At 46.6% G+C, this 15,913-nt stretch overlaps 1 protein-coding gene and 1 long non-coding RNA gene across 2 annotated transcripts in view; both read right to left on the reverse strand.

Moving 5' to 3' along the window:
- The window catches only part of LOC148108176 (uncharacterized), a 91,444-nt gene extending 79,218 nt beyond the window's left edge, over positions 1-12,226 (reverse strand). Inside the window, exon 1 of the mRNA XM_087853894.1 lies at positions 11,853-12,226. Coding sequence (XP_087710020.1) covers positions 11,853-12,226 — 374 coding nt within the window. The remainder of the gene's footprint in view (positions 1-11,852) is intronic.
- LOC148108177 (uncharacterized) lies at positions 6,261-11,360 on the reverse strand. The gene is made up of 2 exons (XR_015721164.1): positions 7,767-11,360; positions 6,261-7,256 (listed from the first exon to the last, which is right to left on the reverse strand). It is a non-coding gene; the product is annotated as an uncharacterized LOC148108177 (long non-coding RNA).
- Positions 12,227-15,913: the final 3,687 nt, after the last annotated feature.

Here is a 15,913-nt window from a genome sequence, read left to right on the forward strand (position 1 = left end):
ACTTTAATAGTCCGGCTATCACTAATGGATATGGAACCCAAGACCTGATGACACTTGCTTGACATTGTACGCATTGTGTAATATGAAAAGGGTGCCGGCTTGGGTATCAGGACACCTGGTTTCTAGTACTTTAGAATTACTCCTTTTGAAGAAGAGGAAATCCCAACTCCTTGATATGACCTGTCGGTCCCTGAATGATCAAGCGCAGTCTGACTGTCATGCTATCTCCCGTGAATCCTACAAAGCAGCAACATTAAGCCATTTTCGGTGTACAGAACAACCTGTGCCCTCCTCGACACCTCCTCCACCTGGACCTTCTTCCCCGGGATGACCTGGACGCATGTGCGGTGGGAGCCGTGCCCTTCCCCCAGGTGAGACACCTCTCTCCTGTCCCCCTCAGCACGCCTTCACATGACACCAGTATCTGTGGAGTGGCTGACAAATGCCATGCACGGCCCCAGGTCCCAGGACACAAGGCAATAGACGAGAGAGACGCAGGACTCTGCGGTGGTGGAGCTTCCTGTGCAACAAACTAGAGCGGATGTTAAATCGGGCCTGTCAGTGTCTTCCTCCACCCAAACAGCAAGATTCTGGGGACAACGACAGCCTAAGTTCCGCAGCCTCAGCACCGCCATCCCAGACAAATATTTAAAGCACTATTAAATAAAACCAAAGTGAAGGTCAAAAAGCCCCAGTGCCTGCAGCAGGTGAGTACCATTTGCTCTTTAAAAGCCCTCCTCTCCCTTCTGAAGCGCATGACTGCAACACCTCCTTGACCGACCCTTGTACTAGTTAACCACCCGCTTGTCATAGGAATCTGCTCCCGTCAGAATCAACCACACGCTGCTCTGATCTTGTCAATAGTATCAACCCTACCTCCTTCTCGACCCAACCCTTTCTGTACTCCTAAACACTAGTAAAAACATCCAGTCTCACAGACCCCAGCCTCTCCCGCCTCTGCACCTTTAGAGCGGGCATGTCCTCCACGAGGCCCTGCCTGCTTCCCACCTTCCACTCTCTTTCTACAGATCCCTGCAGACAGCCAGACCTGCAGAGGTCACGGCATCTGGTCCACAGCCAGTTTCTGTATGGTTCTGGGCTAATCAAGGTTTTTACCCTTTTAAAGGTTGTTTAAAAAAAAAAAAAAGGCAGCTATGTGACAGGCCCTATGTGGCCTACAAAGCCTGAAATGTTTACTATCTGACCTTTAACAGAGAAAGTTTGCTGACCTCTGAGCGTGACCGTGACGGGGACATGCCCTCCAGGTCCTCAGAGCACTCTGCTCTGGCACTATCACTGTAGGCATCATACTGCACGCTGACTGCCTCACTCCCCTCCTGTCTGTGCCCCCGGGGGCTGACACTACACCAGGCACAAGACAGGTATTTAATACTGTTGACGCCTCAACAACTGGGTCCACGTATACACAGATTTTTTTTGATACATGCCGCGTAGTAAATGTAGTTTCTCATAATTTTCTCAACATCCTCTTTTCTCTAACTTACCTTTTTATAATACAGTATATGATACACATACAAAATATGTGCTAACTGCCGATTCTCAACTATGGGGAAGGGTCCGGCGGCCCGCACTGTTCAGGGGTCAACTGTCCTGGCACTTTACATGTGTACACCATCCCACATAGTAACTGCACGCAGAGCTTCAAAGATCACAGATACTAGAGTTTATATAGACAGTATCAGAAGTCACATGACTAAAGGCAACGCACCAGTATTTGTACCTCAACCTCCTGTTTCCTAGTTAAGATGCTCTTTCTACTAAAAAGACCTGCGTCTCTACACAAACTATGATACCTAGACATCTTTGATTACTAATACCTGAGACTTTAGCTAAGGGTAAAATTTAATTTTTGACTCGCTATTTAATTTTGATAATTTTTAAATTACTGCTACTTTTTGTAAATTAAAGAAAAAAGAAAGAAACAGACACCCTAAGGAAGCACTAGGCAGGTATTTGTAAATTAAATATCAGTACTTAGTGGTTTTCTACTCAGTGCACCACAGCCTCCCATGATCCCACCTATACCGGTCTGAGAACCCACACCACCTTAGAGACAGGCTCCATGATACGCCTGTCAAAGAGGCTCAATCCTCTGTCTAGCTGTGCCTGCTCTAGGCAGACTTCGGAAAAAGTCAAGAGTCCGGCCAGCACTGTGTAAGAGAACGCTCCATGACGATGAAAATGTCCCATCTCTGCACTGTCCGAGGTGGTAGCCACTAGCCACACCTGCATACTGAGCACCCAAACTGGGGCTAGTGTCACTGTCAAACAGAACTTTTCATTTTATTTAATTTTAATTTAAATAGCCACACATGGCTAGCAACGACTACAGGAGACACAGATCCAAGTCTAGACTCCAAACACTGCAGTGAAATAAAACACACTTTTCCCTGTATCCTTAACTACAGGCTGTGTTATCTGGCCCAATCATTCCCCTGAAAAAGACTAAAAAAGATGGACAGAATACTTTAAAATCTTAAAATCAACCAGAAACTGACAAGACAATAAGGAAAGAACAGGCCAAAATTAAAGTGAAATCAGGAACCCAAAGAGATGAACAAGCACAGAAACCACCTCTGCCCTGCAGTCATTTGCCAATTCTGAAAATTTTCAACTTCCATTTTTACAACCATGCAGGGAAAGAGGAGTAAGAATCAAAAGCTGGGTCCCTTAGGGTGTTTAACCAAAAACACTACCTCCAGAAGCAGGGCCCTAAAGGCTACAGAGCTCAAGATAAAAGAAACCAGAGGTGAGTCACCTCTCCAGTAAAATCACAGCACTGGGCGGTCCAAAATACCTCAAGCCTTAAACCTGCTTTAAACTGGTTGAAGCAAAAAAGAAAATAAATTAAAAAAAAAGCTCTCAGAAGGAGCTATATCTTCATTCTATGCCTCAATAGACTCCTACAAATAATCAGAACTAAGTTAAGAATCCTACAAATAATATTCTACACCATATATAAAAATGAATCACAGACCTAAATGTAAACCTGAAACTTTTCTAGAGGGGGATGGAGGGAAATAAAGGAGAAAACCTTTGTGACCTAGGATTAGGCAACAACTTCTTAACTACGACACTGAAAAACCACAGTCCAGGGGTACCTGGGAGACTCAGTCAGTTAAGTGTCTGCCTTGGGCTCAGGTCATGATCTCAGGGCGCTGGGATTGAGTCCAGCAGGCAGCAGGCTCCCTGCTCAGCGGGGAGTCCGCTGCTCCCTCTCCCTCGGCCCCTCCCCCCATCCCGCTCTCTCTCCCTACCTCGAATAAATAAATAAAATCTTTAAAAGAGAGAGAGAGAATGCAAAAACAAACCATAGCATGAGAGAAAAGCACAGCACACATCTGACAAAGACTTGTATCCAGAATATATAAAGAACCCACCAATAAGACAAAAAATTTAATAGGCAAAAGATTTGAACACCAAAAGATACACAGGTGGCAAAACCACAAAGAAAAACCATTACACACCTATCGGAATGGCTGAAAAGCTAAAAGACTAACCATACCAAATGTTGCCCCAACGATCCAGCGTGACTGGAACTCTCACACAAAGCTGGGAGGAATGTGAAATGGTTCAGCCATTCCAGGACAGAGTTTGACACTTTCTCAAAAAGCCAACATAGGCCTACCACAGGACCCAGCCATTACAGTGCTAGACCCAACCATTTCCAGGAAAAACAAAAGCCGATGGTCACATGAAGACTTGAGCAAAATTATTCAAAGGCTTTATTTGTAATAACTCAAACCAAGAAACGACTCTCCACACACTGATCACGTTCGACGTCATCCCAAGCAACAGCAGGCAGAAATTCCTTGCAAGTCAGCAAGGGATTCTAAAACAGATACAGATCTGCAAAGGGTCAAGGAGGGCCAAGGTATGCTTAAAAAGGAACCAAGTGGGAAGAGTTCCACAATAAGACCTGTTATAAAACTAAAATAATTGAAGCAACTTAAACTGGGCAGTACCAGTGGAATTCAAGAAAGTCCAAAACAGATGCACATACACACGGACCTTTCATTTCCAAGAAAAGGGGCACTGCAGAGCGCTGGGGGAAAGATGCTCTTTTCAATGAACGGTGTTCGGACAACTAGCCTGTCCACAGGTTAATGAAGCTGGATTCCTTCTTCAGATTATGCACCAAAACCAATTCTGAGAGAATTACAAAGTTAAAGGTTAAAAGCAAAAGTATAAAAGCATTTAGAGAATAAATGAGGAACTAGTTCATGACCTCAGGGCAGGGAAAGACACAAAAAGCTTACAAAGGAAAAGACTGACAAATGGCACTAATTAAACTTAAGAACTTCTATTCATAAAAAAAAAAAAACACACACAAAAACCACTGAGTCAGTGAAACTGCATATGACAAAGTGGGAAGAGACAGCAGCAAAATACATAACCAACAAAGAATGTGTGTTCTGAATATATATAGTCTACAAATCAATTTAAAAATAACCTAATAGAAAAATATGGGCACTTCGAAAAACAGTGCATCCGAATGGCCAGTAAATGTATAAAAAGATGTGCAACCTCATTGTAACCAGGAAAAGGCTATTTAAAACCACAAGGCAGCAACACAGCAGAAACCACCAGAAGGGGCGGGGCGGGGCGACTGACACAAGACCAGAGCAGGGCTGAAGCAGTCATGAGAGAGAAGACTGGGGGGCGGCTGGAGCCTCCCAGCACAGCGGGGAGCAACAGGAGACTCCCTCACTGAGAGGTGCTCCAGGCCAGGCGCTCTGATGTACATTTAGTGGGCTCACAGTCTATAACTGACTATAAACTAGAACTTTAACTTCACTTGACCAATGTAAGGAGAAAGAAACTGTTTCAGATCACTTTTTCCCACCAGCTCATTCCTTTTATTTTCTCCATCACAGGGCTGCACCACTGACTCAGTCTGATGGGGGCCAGAAGAGGACGTGGAAACATCCTTTGTACTTCGCGTCCACATTATGGTAACCTAAGTCCACCCGTCTGTCCCTAATTCTCTTCTCTACCTTAGTAACAACTTCATGTACTTCAAGGTCACAAGGCCCCCTCAGCAGAAGCACAGACTCTTCTTCAATCATTAAACCAATGACTGAGGGCCAACCCACTATAGGAGGAGGAGGAGGAAGCTGTGAAGGACCCACAGATCCGTACAGGATAATACAGAGTCCCTGTCCCTGAGCTCACAATATTCTATTTGCCTTCAGGTGCGTCCAACTCTGCATAAGACATAGCAGAAAGTAAGCATATCACCAATTCCATCTTTGAACACTAACTTTTATCTAGCTCTGATCTTAGGGAAAAAATAAAGGACAAAGGCAAAACAATACATATTAAATTTAGATAATGACTTTAATGCTAGGCATAGAATCAATTCACACAATACTGTTTTAGTAGTCACCCCAAGACTTGGAAATCATCCTGACTCTAGTATAAGCAAGCCAATCTCTCAACACCAAAACAAAACCACCAGGGAACACGTGCCTTGAGCACCCACATATACACACTTTCCTGCTATCTGCCAAAAACCACAAGTCCAGGGGCCATACAAATTGCTATTTCAATGCAAAATCATTTATTTAAAATCCAAACCAAGATTCAAAAGAATTTAATGACCTCAGCATAAAACATTCAAAATCCCTAAACAAAATTAGTTGTGAGGTCTTCCCAAGACTCTAGAAAACCTGAAAAACATACTGAAAAAGAGTCCTGAAGTGAAGGCAATCTCACTAGCAAATCTAAGTGGTCAGAAGCCAAACACATGCCTCTGCCATTTACGACTGATTTTTTGCCTGCTACGACTTGCATTTCTCTTAAAACACTCTCAAGTAGTGGTTGACAGACATTAGCATGCAACAAAAGCTCCTGGACAGCATGTTCAAACAGACTGCGGGCCCCACCCCCCGAGTCTGATTCAGGAGGTCAGAGGTGGGGCACGAGCACAGGCATTTCTAACCCGGCCAAGTGATGGTGATGCAGTTGTACTTTGAGAACCACTGCAAACAACCAGTTTACTGGTTTACTGTGGTGTGCGCACGCACGTGTTTCCCTTCGCAATAAGCAAGACCAAGGGGAACTTGCTGAGGAAGAACAAACTCTTTTTTCTACGCAAATACTAACTTTTCTTGCCTGAGTGAAGGTAAGTGACCTGTTGCTCAAAACGTTTACTCTGAACAACAACGTAAAAGACTCTCTAAGCAGATCATCGGAAGGCCGGTGTGTCATGGAACTGGCATTACAGTGTTAGGAAGATGGATTTTTTTTTTTTAAGATTTTATTTATTTATTTGACAGAGAGAGACAGCCAGCGAGAGAGGTAACACAAGCAGGGGAAGTGGGAGAGGAAGAAGCAGGCTGCCAGCGGAGCAGGGAGCCCGATGTGGGGCTCGATTCCAGGACCTTGGGATCATGCCCTGAGCCGAAGGCAGATGCTTCACAACTGAGCCACCCAGGCGCCCCTGGGAAGATGCATTTTTAAAAATGGTTTCAGGGCATAATGTAAAACCCTTGTAAAGTACATGATGAATCCAACTGATTAGTAGAAGATACATTAGAGCTTCTAGACCAGTCATCAAGGATCTTTTATAAATCCCAACTTCCTAGGTCTTCAGAATATAGAATGAGTCCTAACGAACACATGACCAATTCCTACAAAATTAATTTCTAGAAAAAAACATTTGAAAACTATAAAGGGACAGAGAAATGCCTTTTTCCCGCAGCTCAAGTTTCATGATATTTGTAATCTAAAATAAAGCAGACAAAGATAGAAACAGACAATCCAAGTTCTCCCTGGTATCAAGTCCTACCTGGTTTGTAAGTAAGGTTCTTTACCAAGGCAAACAAAAAACAGTGGACTGCTGACTGACGCAGGAACAGTTCTCCAACAACGAATGAGCCTGGGTTCTTTCATTCAATAAATATTGTGTCAGACACTGGGGATGCCATAGTGTGTAAAACAAAGTTTCTGCCCTCGTGTTGCTTAAATTCTATAAAAAGACACACAATGCACTACAAATATGGAATGTATAAAACCACTTCAGCTCTTTCTTCAGTCCATCAAAGACAAACACATGGTGCTTTGGTCACAAGTAGACCCAACAAACACCTACCATTCACAGCACAATCCAAAGCACCAGATGGCAGGACTTTTAAGATAGAAAATGGAGGCAGAAAGGAGATCCTAGGCACAGACAGCCCATAGATACAACTTTTTAGGTTCTTCTGAGCCTTGGTTTTGGTCCACTGGCCCTAAATAAAGGAGGACAGAGTACGTCAAGTCTTAAAAGCACTATGGAAAATTCTAAATCGGCGAGAATGAGCACATTCACTTCAGAAACATTTATAGAGCAGCAATGTGTTAGAGATTATAAATTCTAGGATTTACTACAAGGGGATGAAACCTGCATGAGAAATTTACAATTTACTTTTCCCTCACATTACACCTTGCTTCCCACAAAACTATATTCATAAACACTGACACCCCCCCCAAAAAAAGTCACCAATGAAAACACTCTGTAACAATGTAGAGGTAGTGTAAAGCACAACCTTGAACAAATAAGAAGCGTCAATCACTGCACTATGCATTATATATTTGTATTTAACTGATTTTAAATTAACTTAAAATAATTAAACAATTTTGGTATGTTCATTAAAATGTTTACCTACACCATGTTGGCCAGATCACAGCTTCATGATATGAAAGCGTCAGATTCAAACAGAAAATATAATTATTTCAACTCTCCCAGACACGGTACTTACACCTGCATGCTACTCACTCCCCCTTCGGAAGGCTGCGTTCAGATCTGTGAGACTACTGCTGCTCTAGTCCTGTCTGGTCCTAGAAGCTGCACAGAGAGTTCAGCAGGCCCAGCCAACAAGGACCTACCCCTTGTGGGCCAAGAAGCCCACGGCAAGCTCCTCGAACTCCAAACTTCCAGTGTCTCCTCTGCAAAAATGAGGATAGCAATAGCACAATCAATGGTTCTCAGGAGGAATAAAGCAGAAAAAGCATGAAAGCAATCACTTCAGGTCTGGCACGTGTCATCTCCCAGATTTAATTCATCGGTAAAAAGGTAGTGACACCTACCAACAACACACAATACCCCACACGTAGCAGTAACATTACATCTCCTCCCCTATCAGTGGATAACATTCACATGTATGACTTTGGTCATTTTTCTTGTTCTGAAAAATGAGTTTACAGTAAATGCCAATGTATATCAATAAGATCTAGGCAGAATTTGTTTCATTCAATACAAAGCTTGCAAGGAAAGACCTTCATGTCCTGACAAATAAGTAAACTCTGTGATGATGCTACTTGTTCCCTTCTCGGAGGCTTTCAACTGCTAAAAAGTGGCAATAGTGCCACCCAGCCAAAAACATCTATTTCATACTTTCCTCTAAAAACCATTTCATTAGTATTTATGCAAATAAGACCATAATTAACGGCATTTGCTAAAAATCTCACCTATCCTGAAAGTTGAATTACATATGCCTATCCGAATTTTATTTCCATGATAGAGCCTAGCAAAAAAAAACAATACAACTGTTAAGACAGGAAGAGAGGGGGTTCTTCTGGTACTTTATAATCAGAAACACATTTATGTAGTTCTGAATGGTAAGATTTGGCACCATTCCTAGAAATTAATGCCACAAAGTGGTAGACAGCAATTTCACTTCTCCTACACTAGGTTGCCTTTTGGTAGTCATGAAATGGAAGAGAAAAAAAAAAAAAAACCTTGCACAAATATTAGCAGAGAGAAAAAGCCATCAACGGTTCAAATAATCCACTACGAAACATGGTTTTCAGAAGAGACATAAAAAAACAACTACTTAAGGCAGCTGGCTGAGGCACTGAAACACAGGTACACCCAAACAGGAGCTGGAACCGCTCTCATCCTCTTCCACCGAGGATCCTTCTAAGGACAGAGATGCGACTTCAGATTTGAATGCTTACTGCACTCACAAACTTCCTGGAATTTACTACTATTCACTCAAATAAGGTCATTTACTTTGCCCAAGTTTTCAGAATTTGCATTTTAAATAATTTCTATAGGCATCAGTAAAAATTCCCAAAGACCCCCACAGCAATATTTTGCTAATTATTTAAGGGATTTTAGTAAGGACATACAGTAATGAAATAAGTTCTTAAGCTCAAGCTTTAAGACAAAATAAACTACTACAGAAACTAAACTTTACTGGTTTACAAGCCAAAAAAACCCCCTCATTTCACAAATGATAGAACTTTTAATTATATTGAAATTTAAAACAAGATTTTAGCTGAAAACTGTCTAAACTGAAAATGTTTACTTTCAAAAGTTAAAGACTTACATATTAAGACTTTGACTCTCATCTTTCCTGTGTTACCCTTGAGACAAGTATTTTCTCAAAATTAAGACACTTAAAAATACAGGAAAAAAGGTTTCCATAAAATCTTTAGAGATAGAGAAGTAGCAACTCAAACCTAACATCCAAAAAAGAAGAGTCATGTTCAAAATGACTCTTTACTACACGATAGAACATACACAGTACACAGAAGACACTATAATTTTTCCTGCGGGAACTAATCAGCATTTTTTTAAGGGGATAGCTTCAACAATACAATTGTTATTTAGACAATTTCTCAAACTTCCCAGCGAGAAAAGTTATGTGACTTGCTGAAGAACCCAATTTTAAGAATTGGGATGTCAAGTTCTCTAATTTCCAACAATGGGCATGGAGTGCTAGAGAAACGATGTTAGTGAGAAATGTTCTAATGATCCTCACTGCGGCTCCTAACTTCTGGTTTCACCGGACACTTCCACCCCATCACACTCATGGAGCTTCACTCCTAATCACGACTCACCTTCAGCGGACCGCCGGCCTGAAAAGAGGCTGAAGTCCTCTCTCCTGTAGGGCTCTGCCCCAGGACTCTTGGCCCCAAACCTTAAACACTAAGTTTTGGATTCAATGTCTTTCTTTATCCAAGGACTTGCTTCTTGATGCATCATCACCTCTGAACAATGCGTAGGTCCTTTTATTCAGTGTATATACTCAAGTCTTAGGTTGATTGTGGGATCCTTTAAAAGACAGCAATGGGTTTTAAACCATCTTTCCCCAGTTTTCATTATTAAATCGGAGTATATGATAATCACCGGAAAGATATTACTTAAAGAATGTATAACATGGGATCTTGCTGCTTCGACAACATTTAGCACACAAACGTATTCAAGACACGAGGGGTAGGCTCATTCAGTGTTTCACCTCCAAGGACAGCCACAAAGAGAAAACAACGTACTCATAAAGACACCGGAACGCAAACTTTCTTCAGAAGTTTCATGTGTTTAAATATTGCAGGATGTTAAAAATTATCTCCAAAGCACAATGGCATGAAAAAATTACCTACATTGGATCTCAACAAAAATAAGGTGAATGCTAATTTGCAATGTATCTTTCCATCACTTCATCCACCTTTCAGGTTTTCAGAGATGAGACAACTGACCAGAGTTCACACATTTCCAAGAGAAGACTGCTTCCATTATGAGTTTTACAAATAAAATATTAAGAGTGAGGCTCTGGTATTTCATTTCAAATAGTAATGGCCTATTTTTCCAACCACGAAAATGTTGACATTCTATCTAAGAATCCCAGCGTTGGTCGTCTTAAGTATAGATCCCCAAATCCTTACACCGCCTTCAGCTTGAACGTATTTCAACCAGTTCCCACAATTACTACATTACTATTATCTTAGTCTCACTGCCAAAAACCCAGCTGCAGGCTAACTATGCAAGAATGAGACACTGTTGAAATGACTAAAAAACAATTTTTTTACCCTTACTGCATTAAGCTAAATCCTGCAATTAAATAAAACCAAGTAACACACACACACACACACACACCCCTCCTCCTCCTCCTGAGAAAAGAAAGGAAAGGAGAGAAAAAGAAACAAGTCCTTCTTCCACCTAAGCCAGAAGCAGAGCTGGGGGCTGGGTTGGGAAGAGGTAAACTTGGAGGCACAATGAATCAACGAGGTCTCCAGGGCTTTCGCCTCAAAAACCACAGGGCCACAGCAAGTTGAGCGCCAGCTGCGGGGAAGGAGCCGCCCGGATCCGGGTTCGAGGCTCGCCCTTCCCTGCCGGAGGGCCAGTGAGTCCCCATATCGGGTCAGGGCTCTTCTCCCCCCTCCAGGTCCCCAAGGATTTCCCTCTTCCTCCTCCTTCCTCTCTCCCCGCTTTTGTCTTTGAGGCAATTGGCCAGCTCCCAAGGAGGCCGGCTGGCCTCCCCAAGCCCCCGGCCTCCCTGTGCGCTCCGGCCTCGAGCCCCTCTGTCTCTCCTAGACCCCCGAATCCACCAACCTCCCCATCTTTCACGAACACCCCCTGGCCTTCTCATGTCCCCCAAACCTCCCCGTTTACCCGAGCCCCCGGCCTCCCTTCGTCCCCTGGCCTGCCGGAGCCCGCCGACCTCCCCACAAGTCCGTCCTCCACCCACAGCCTTTCTCCCAGAACCCGCCCCCTCGTCCCCCTTCCCTGGCCTCTCGTGTCCCCACGCCGGCCTCCCCACATCCCCGTCTCCCGGAAACCCCCAGTCCTTCCCACATCTCCCGACCTGCCCGCGCCCCGATCCTCCCCAGAGTGCCGTCCTCCCCGGGCCCCTCCCTCGTCCTCCCCACTTCTCCGGCCTCCCCACATCCTCGGCCTCCCAAGCGGCGCGCGGGAGGCGTCCGTCTCCGCCGCATCCGCCCCGCGGACCGGCTGGTTAGCCCCGCTCGGCCCTCCGCCCGCGGGCCGCGGCCCTGCCAACCCCCAGCACCAGGAGCCGGCCCACCCGCCCGCTTCCCGGCCCCCGCCCCCTCCCCGCACTCACATGGACCACGCGGGGCGCCGGGAGGCGAGGGCAGACCATTGCGAGGCGGCGCCGCGAACCGACGGGCGGCGCTCCCTCCAACGCCTCACGCCGCGGGCGCACAGCGGTCGCGGCGGCGGCGGCGGCGGCGGCGGCGGCGGGGGGCTCGCGCCCTCTGGATATGCTGCGTAGGCGACGGCCGCGCATGCGCGGCGACCGACTGAGGAGCGCTTCACCGCCACGGCGCGCGCCCGGCCGCGTCCCCGCGCCGAGCTTCCGCCCCCCCACCCCCCCCACCCCCCCGGAGGACCGGGCAAGCGCCTGGCGGCCCGCGCATACCCTGCACGCCACGGGGCTCCGCTCCCGAGACAGCGCCGGACAGTCGCGCGGGGCATTCAGGACGGCAATGGACTGAGCGAGCCTGTGGTGGCCGGGTCTGGGGAAGCTTCGGCGGAGGCCGGGAGTCCCGGAGGTCCCACTGGCGGCACTCTGGGCCGGCGGGGCTGGACCGACCTCGGGGAAGCCCTCCCACCCGCTGCCCTGCCCCGCACAGCCCGGACGCGGCCCCTTTGCAGGGCCTCCCTAGCCCGCCGCCCTGCAGCCCAGCCCCAGGGCCGGAACCCGCAGGGTCGCGCCCCGCAGTGGGCCGGGGCCTGGCCCGAGTCCTCGCGCGTGTCTTCGCCAGGCTTCCTGCCCACCCCGAGGAGTTAGGTGTCCCGGGCCCTTCTGCACACAGGAGAGTGAGGCTCAGGGATGTGTTCCGTGGCATCACAGCTAATGCTGGGCTGTACTTAGATTGGATCCTGGAAGACGGCCTGAAAGAGGCTGTGGGAGGCGGCTGGAGGTAGACAGATGTGGGGCCTGCGTGCTGGTCCCTGGGCTGCAGAAAGAAGAGGAGGACCCCCGGGATCTGGGAGTCACCAGGCCTAGGGCAGCTGAGCAGACCCAGGACACCAAGTGGAAGGGGCAAAAATGCACTCGTCCAGGGGCTTCTTCAGGCATCCTTAGGAGCCTGGCGTTTGTTCTTTAGGCCGCAGGCAGCCTGGGGAGGGTTTCAAGCAGGAAGTAATATCTGATTTGTGTTCTTAAAAAAAAAAGAAAAAGAAAACCTTGCGATAGGAAATGAAACCAGAGGCAGGGCTACTTTCATCTTTATGGTGTCACTTTGATCCTCACCACAAGCCAGGAGGGTCCTGGGATGGATCCATGCATTGGTCTCCCTACTCAGAGGGGAGTCTGCTTCTCCCTCTCCCTCTGCCCCTCCCCCTGCTCTCTCTCTCTCTCAAATGAATAAATAAAATCTTTAAAAGAACAAAGGTAATGAATATCCCAAACTCATCATTTCCTGATGGCTTTACTACATACTGCCATCATCTATGCTCTCGTCTGTTGTATCTTTACAGCAGAAATCCACGGAAATGACATGACGAGCCGCTGACGTCTCTACCTGACTGTGTTCAGTGAGGGCAGGCTGGGAGCTTGAAATCAGCCATGGTGGGAATATGCACCCCATGGAGACTGGCACACGCCACAAATCAGCACACCCCCCCCCCCCCCGCGGGAGCCTGTTATATTTACCAGCATTGCACGGTCTATGTGCTGCATGGTGAGATGACATACAGTCTGGAAACAATGAGACAGGGATATTTAAAACAAAGCTTCATTTTAGTCCAACGAAATGAAATGCGTTCTGAGCACCTGCGAATTCCGTGCCCACCTCTCGCTTCCTCCGCCGTTGACTCTCCGTGATGACAGCTGTGATTTGTGAGCACCTGGTAGATGCCAGGCGTATGAAGTTGTATTCTCTTATTATCACTTTCCGGTTCAGTGTGAATATTGTCCCATTTCATGAATGAGAAAAAGGAGGCACAGAAGGGTTAAGACACTGCCCAGGATCAAACCTTTTGCTCCCTGCCTCAGGGCCTCTTGTCTGGCTCCGTGTGTACCGTCCCCCTTTCTTGCCCGAAGCAACCCAGAATCCGCGACTATGTCATTGGACATGTCGTCACTTTAAGTTCCAATTGATCTTCATATCTACTTGTTCTGCGTTTTCTGAAATGTCATTTATTCTTTGGCTTGAGCGATTTTCCTTTCCATCTTCTCCACTCTCTGCGATTGCATTTAATGGCGACGTTGATAAAGCCCTTTTCTTTAGGGTGATCTTGCCAAAGCGAGGGGTACTTTATAACCTTCAGCAGATAATTAATGCGTGTGACAACCCACAGACATTGCACACACTTCAGCAGGAGGATTGGGAGGAGTTCACAAGCACCTGAGCTGGAAATAAATTACAGGGGAAAGGCCTGCACCCCCTCCCCCGGGAACCCACACTCCGAGGCTGGCACCTCCTCCTTCCCGCAGCATCCTTGTTAACAGTGTCGGCAGCCAGCGTGGTCACCGTAAGGGGGAAACCGAGGCAAGGAAGTGCCTCACTCAGGGCATCAGCAAATCAGCACCAGAGGTGTGTGGGACACAGGAGTTCTGGGCAGAACCCAGCCAAGAACGGGGATTACCTCATGCTAAATCCACTGTTTGTTGAACGACTGAATGAAGGTTTCCCTATGTACTCCTTTCTCCCCGTGAATATGTACAGTGTGTTACCTTTGACCCTCTGGCTGTGGTTAAAGTGAAGAGAAAAAAGAAAAAAGAAAAGAAAAGAAAAGAGAAAAGAAAAGAAAAGAAAAGAAAGAGAGGTTTTTCTTTGTGATGAGAACTCTCAGAACTTGCTCTTTTCACACCTCTCAAATACACCATAGAACAGTAATGAACTGTAGTCCTGGGGTGTACTGTAAATCCCTATTCCTTATTGATCTGAAACTGGAATTTGTCCTTTTCACCATTCACTCAATTCCCGCACCCCCTCCGCCCTCTGCTTCTGGTTACTTCAATCTGATCTCTTTTTCTGAGTTAGTCTTCCTCCTTTTCTCTTCTTTGTCTCAGATTCCACAGAGAAGGGAAAAATAGCTCTCTCTCTCTCTAGACAGGACCGATCTCTCTCTCTCTCTCTATGCTTCTCTACAGAAAGTCTTTGCCCTGTCTCCCTTATTTCACTTGGCAGCATGCTTTCAAAGTCCGGTACTGTTAGCACACTTAGCGGGATGTCCTTTTCTTCTGGCTGATTCCTATGCTATTCTCTAGGTACCACTTCTTTCCCTACTCAGCACTAAAGGGCACTGATGTTTTCCGTGTCCTGGCTATTGAAAATAATGCTTCTTGAACATGGAGGTGCAGGTGTTGCTTGGACATATTCCTTCATTTTCTATGGGTATGTTCCCAGAGGTGGAACTGCTGGATCATCCGGTAGTTCTCTTTTTAATTTTTGGAGGGACGTCCACAGTGTTCTGCATAGTGACAGTACCAATGTGCATTCCCACCAATGGTGCCCAAGGATTCCCTTTGCTCCACCTCCTCACCAGCATTTGTTATCTCTCGACTTTTGGAGGGTCGCTATTCCCGCCGATGTGATGTGATGCCTCATGATGCTCTTGGTTGCATTTTTCTGTGGGTTAGTCATGTTGAGGAGCGTTCACTGTGTCTGGGGCCCAGGGACAAGTCTAGTCTGCATTAGACCTTCAGTTCCTCGTTTAGACACACAGGGGTGGGTGCAGCAGCACTCTTCTGGCTGAGGTGCGGGTGCTGGAATCGTAAAGAGGACACCATGGGAGTGGACAGAAAAGGAGGAAAGGGAGGGTTCTGAGGTCCTTTACTCTGCCCAGGGAGCCTGGAGATCCTGCTCCTTTGCTCTGTGACTCTGCAAAGGCACTGTGTTGAGGACCCCCAAGAAAAGGCATGGCTTTTTTTGCTGGTGTGCCTGCGTGGAGCTGTGCCACCAGAGCTGGAGAACTGGATGCAGGGCGCTTCCTTGTCCATGGTACCTGGTGAGTTCTGCTGGAGGAACTGGAGCAGGAAGAGTCAGGCAGAGGCCATTGTGGTTGTCGCCCCTGCCCAGAAACAGCTTGAAAGTTTTAGTAGCATTCTGCAGTCTAGGTGCTTAAGAGGGGAGGTGGGCTCCAAGATCTTCTCAATTATTCATTGAGTAACTACACACTGAGCACTGCCCTATGCCAGGTATCTTGCTGGGC

Source organism: Ursus americanus, chromosome 22 (genome assembly GCF_024610735.1).
Source record: "Ursus americanus isolate L20-20 chromosome 22, mUrsAme1.1.p, whole genome shotgun sequence".
NCBI lineage: Eukaryota > Metazoa > Chordata > Mammalia > Carnivora > Ursidae > Ursus > Ursus americanus.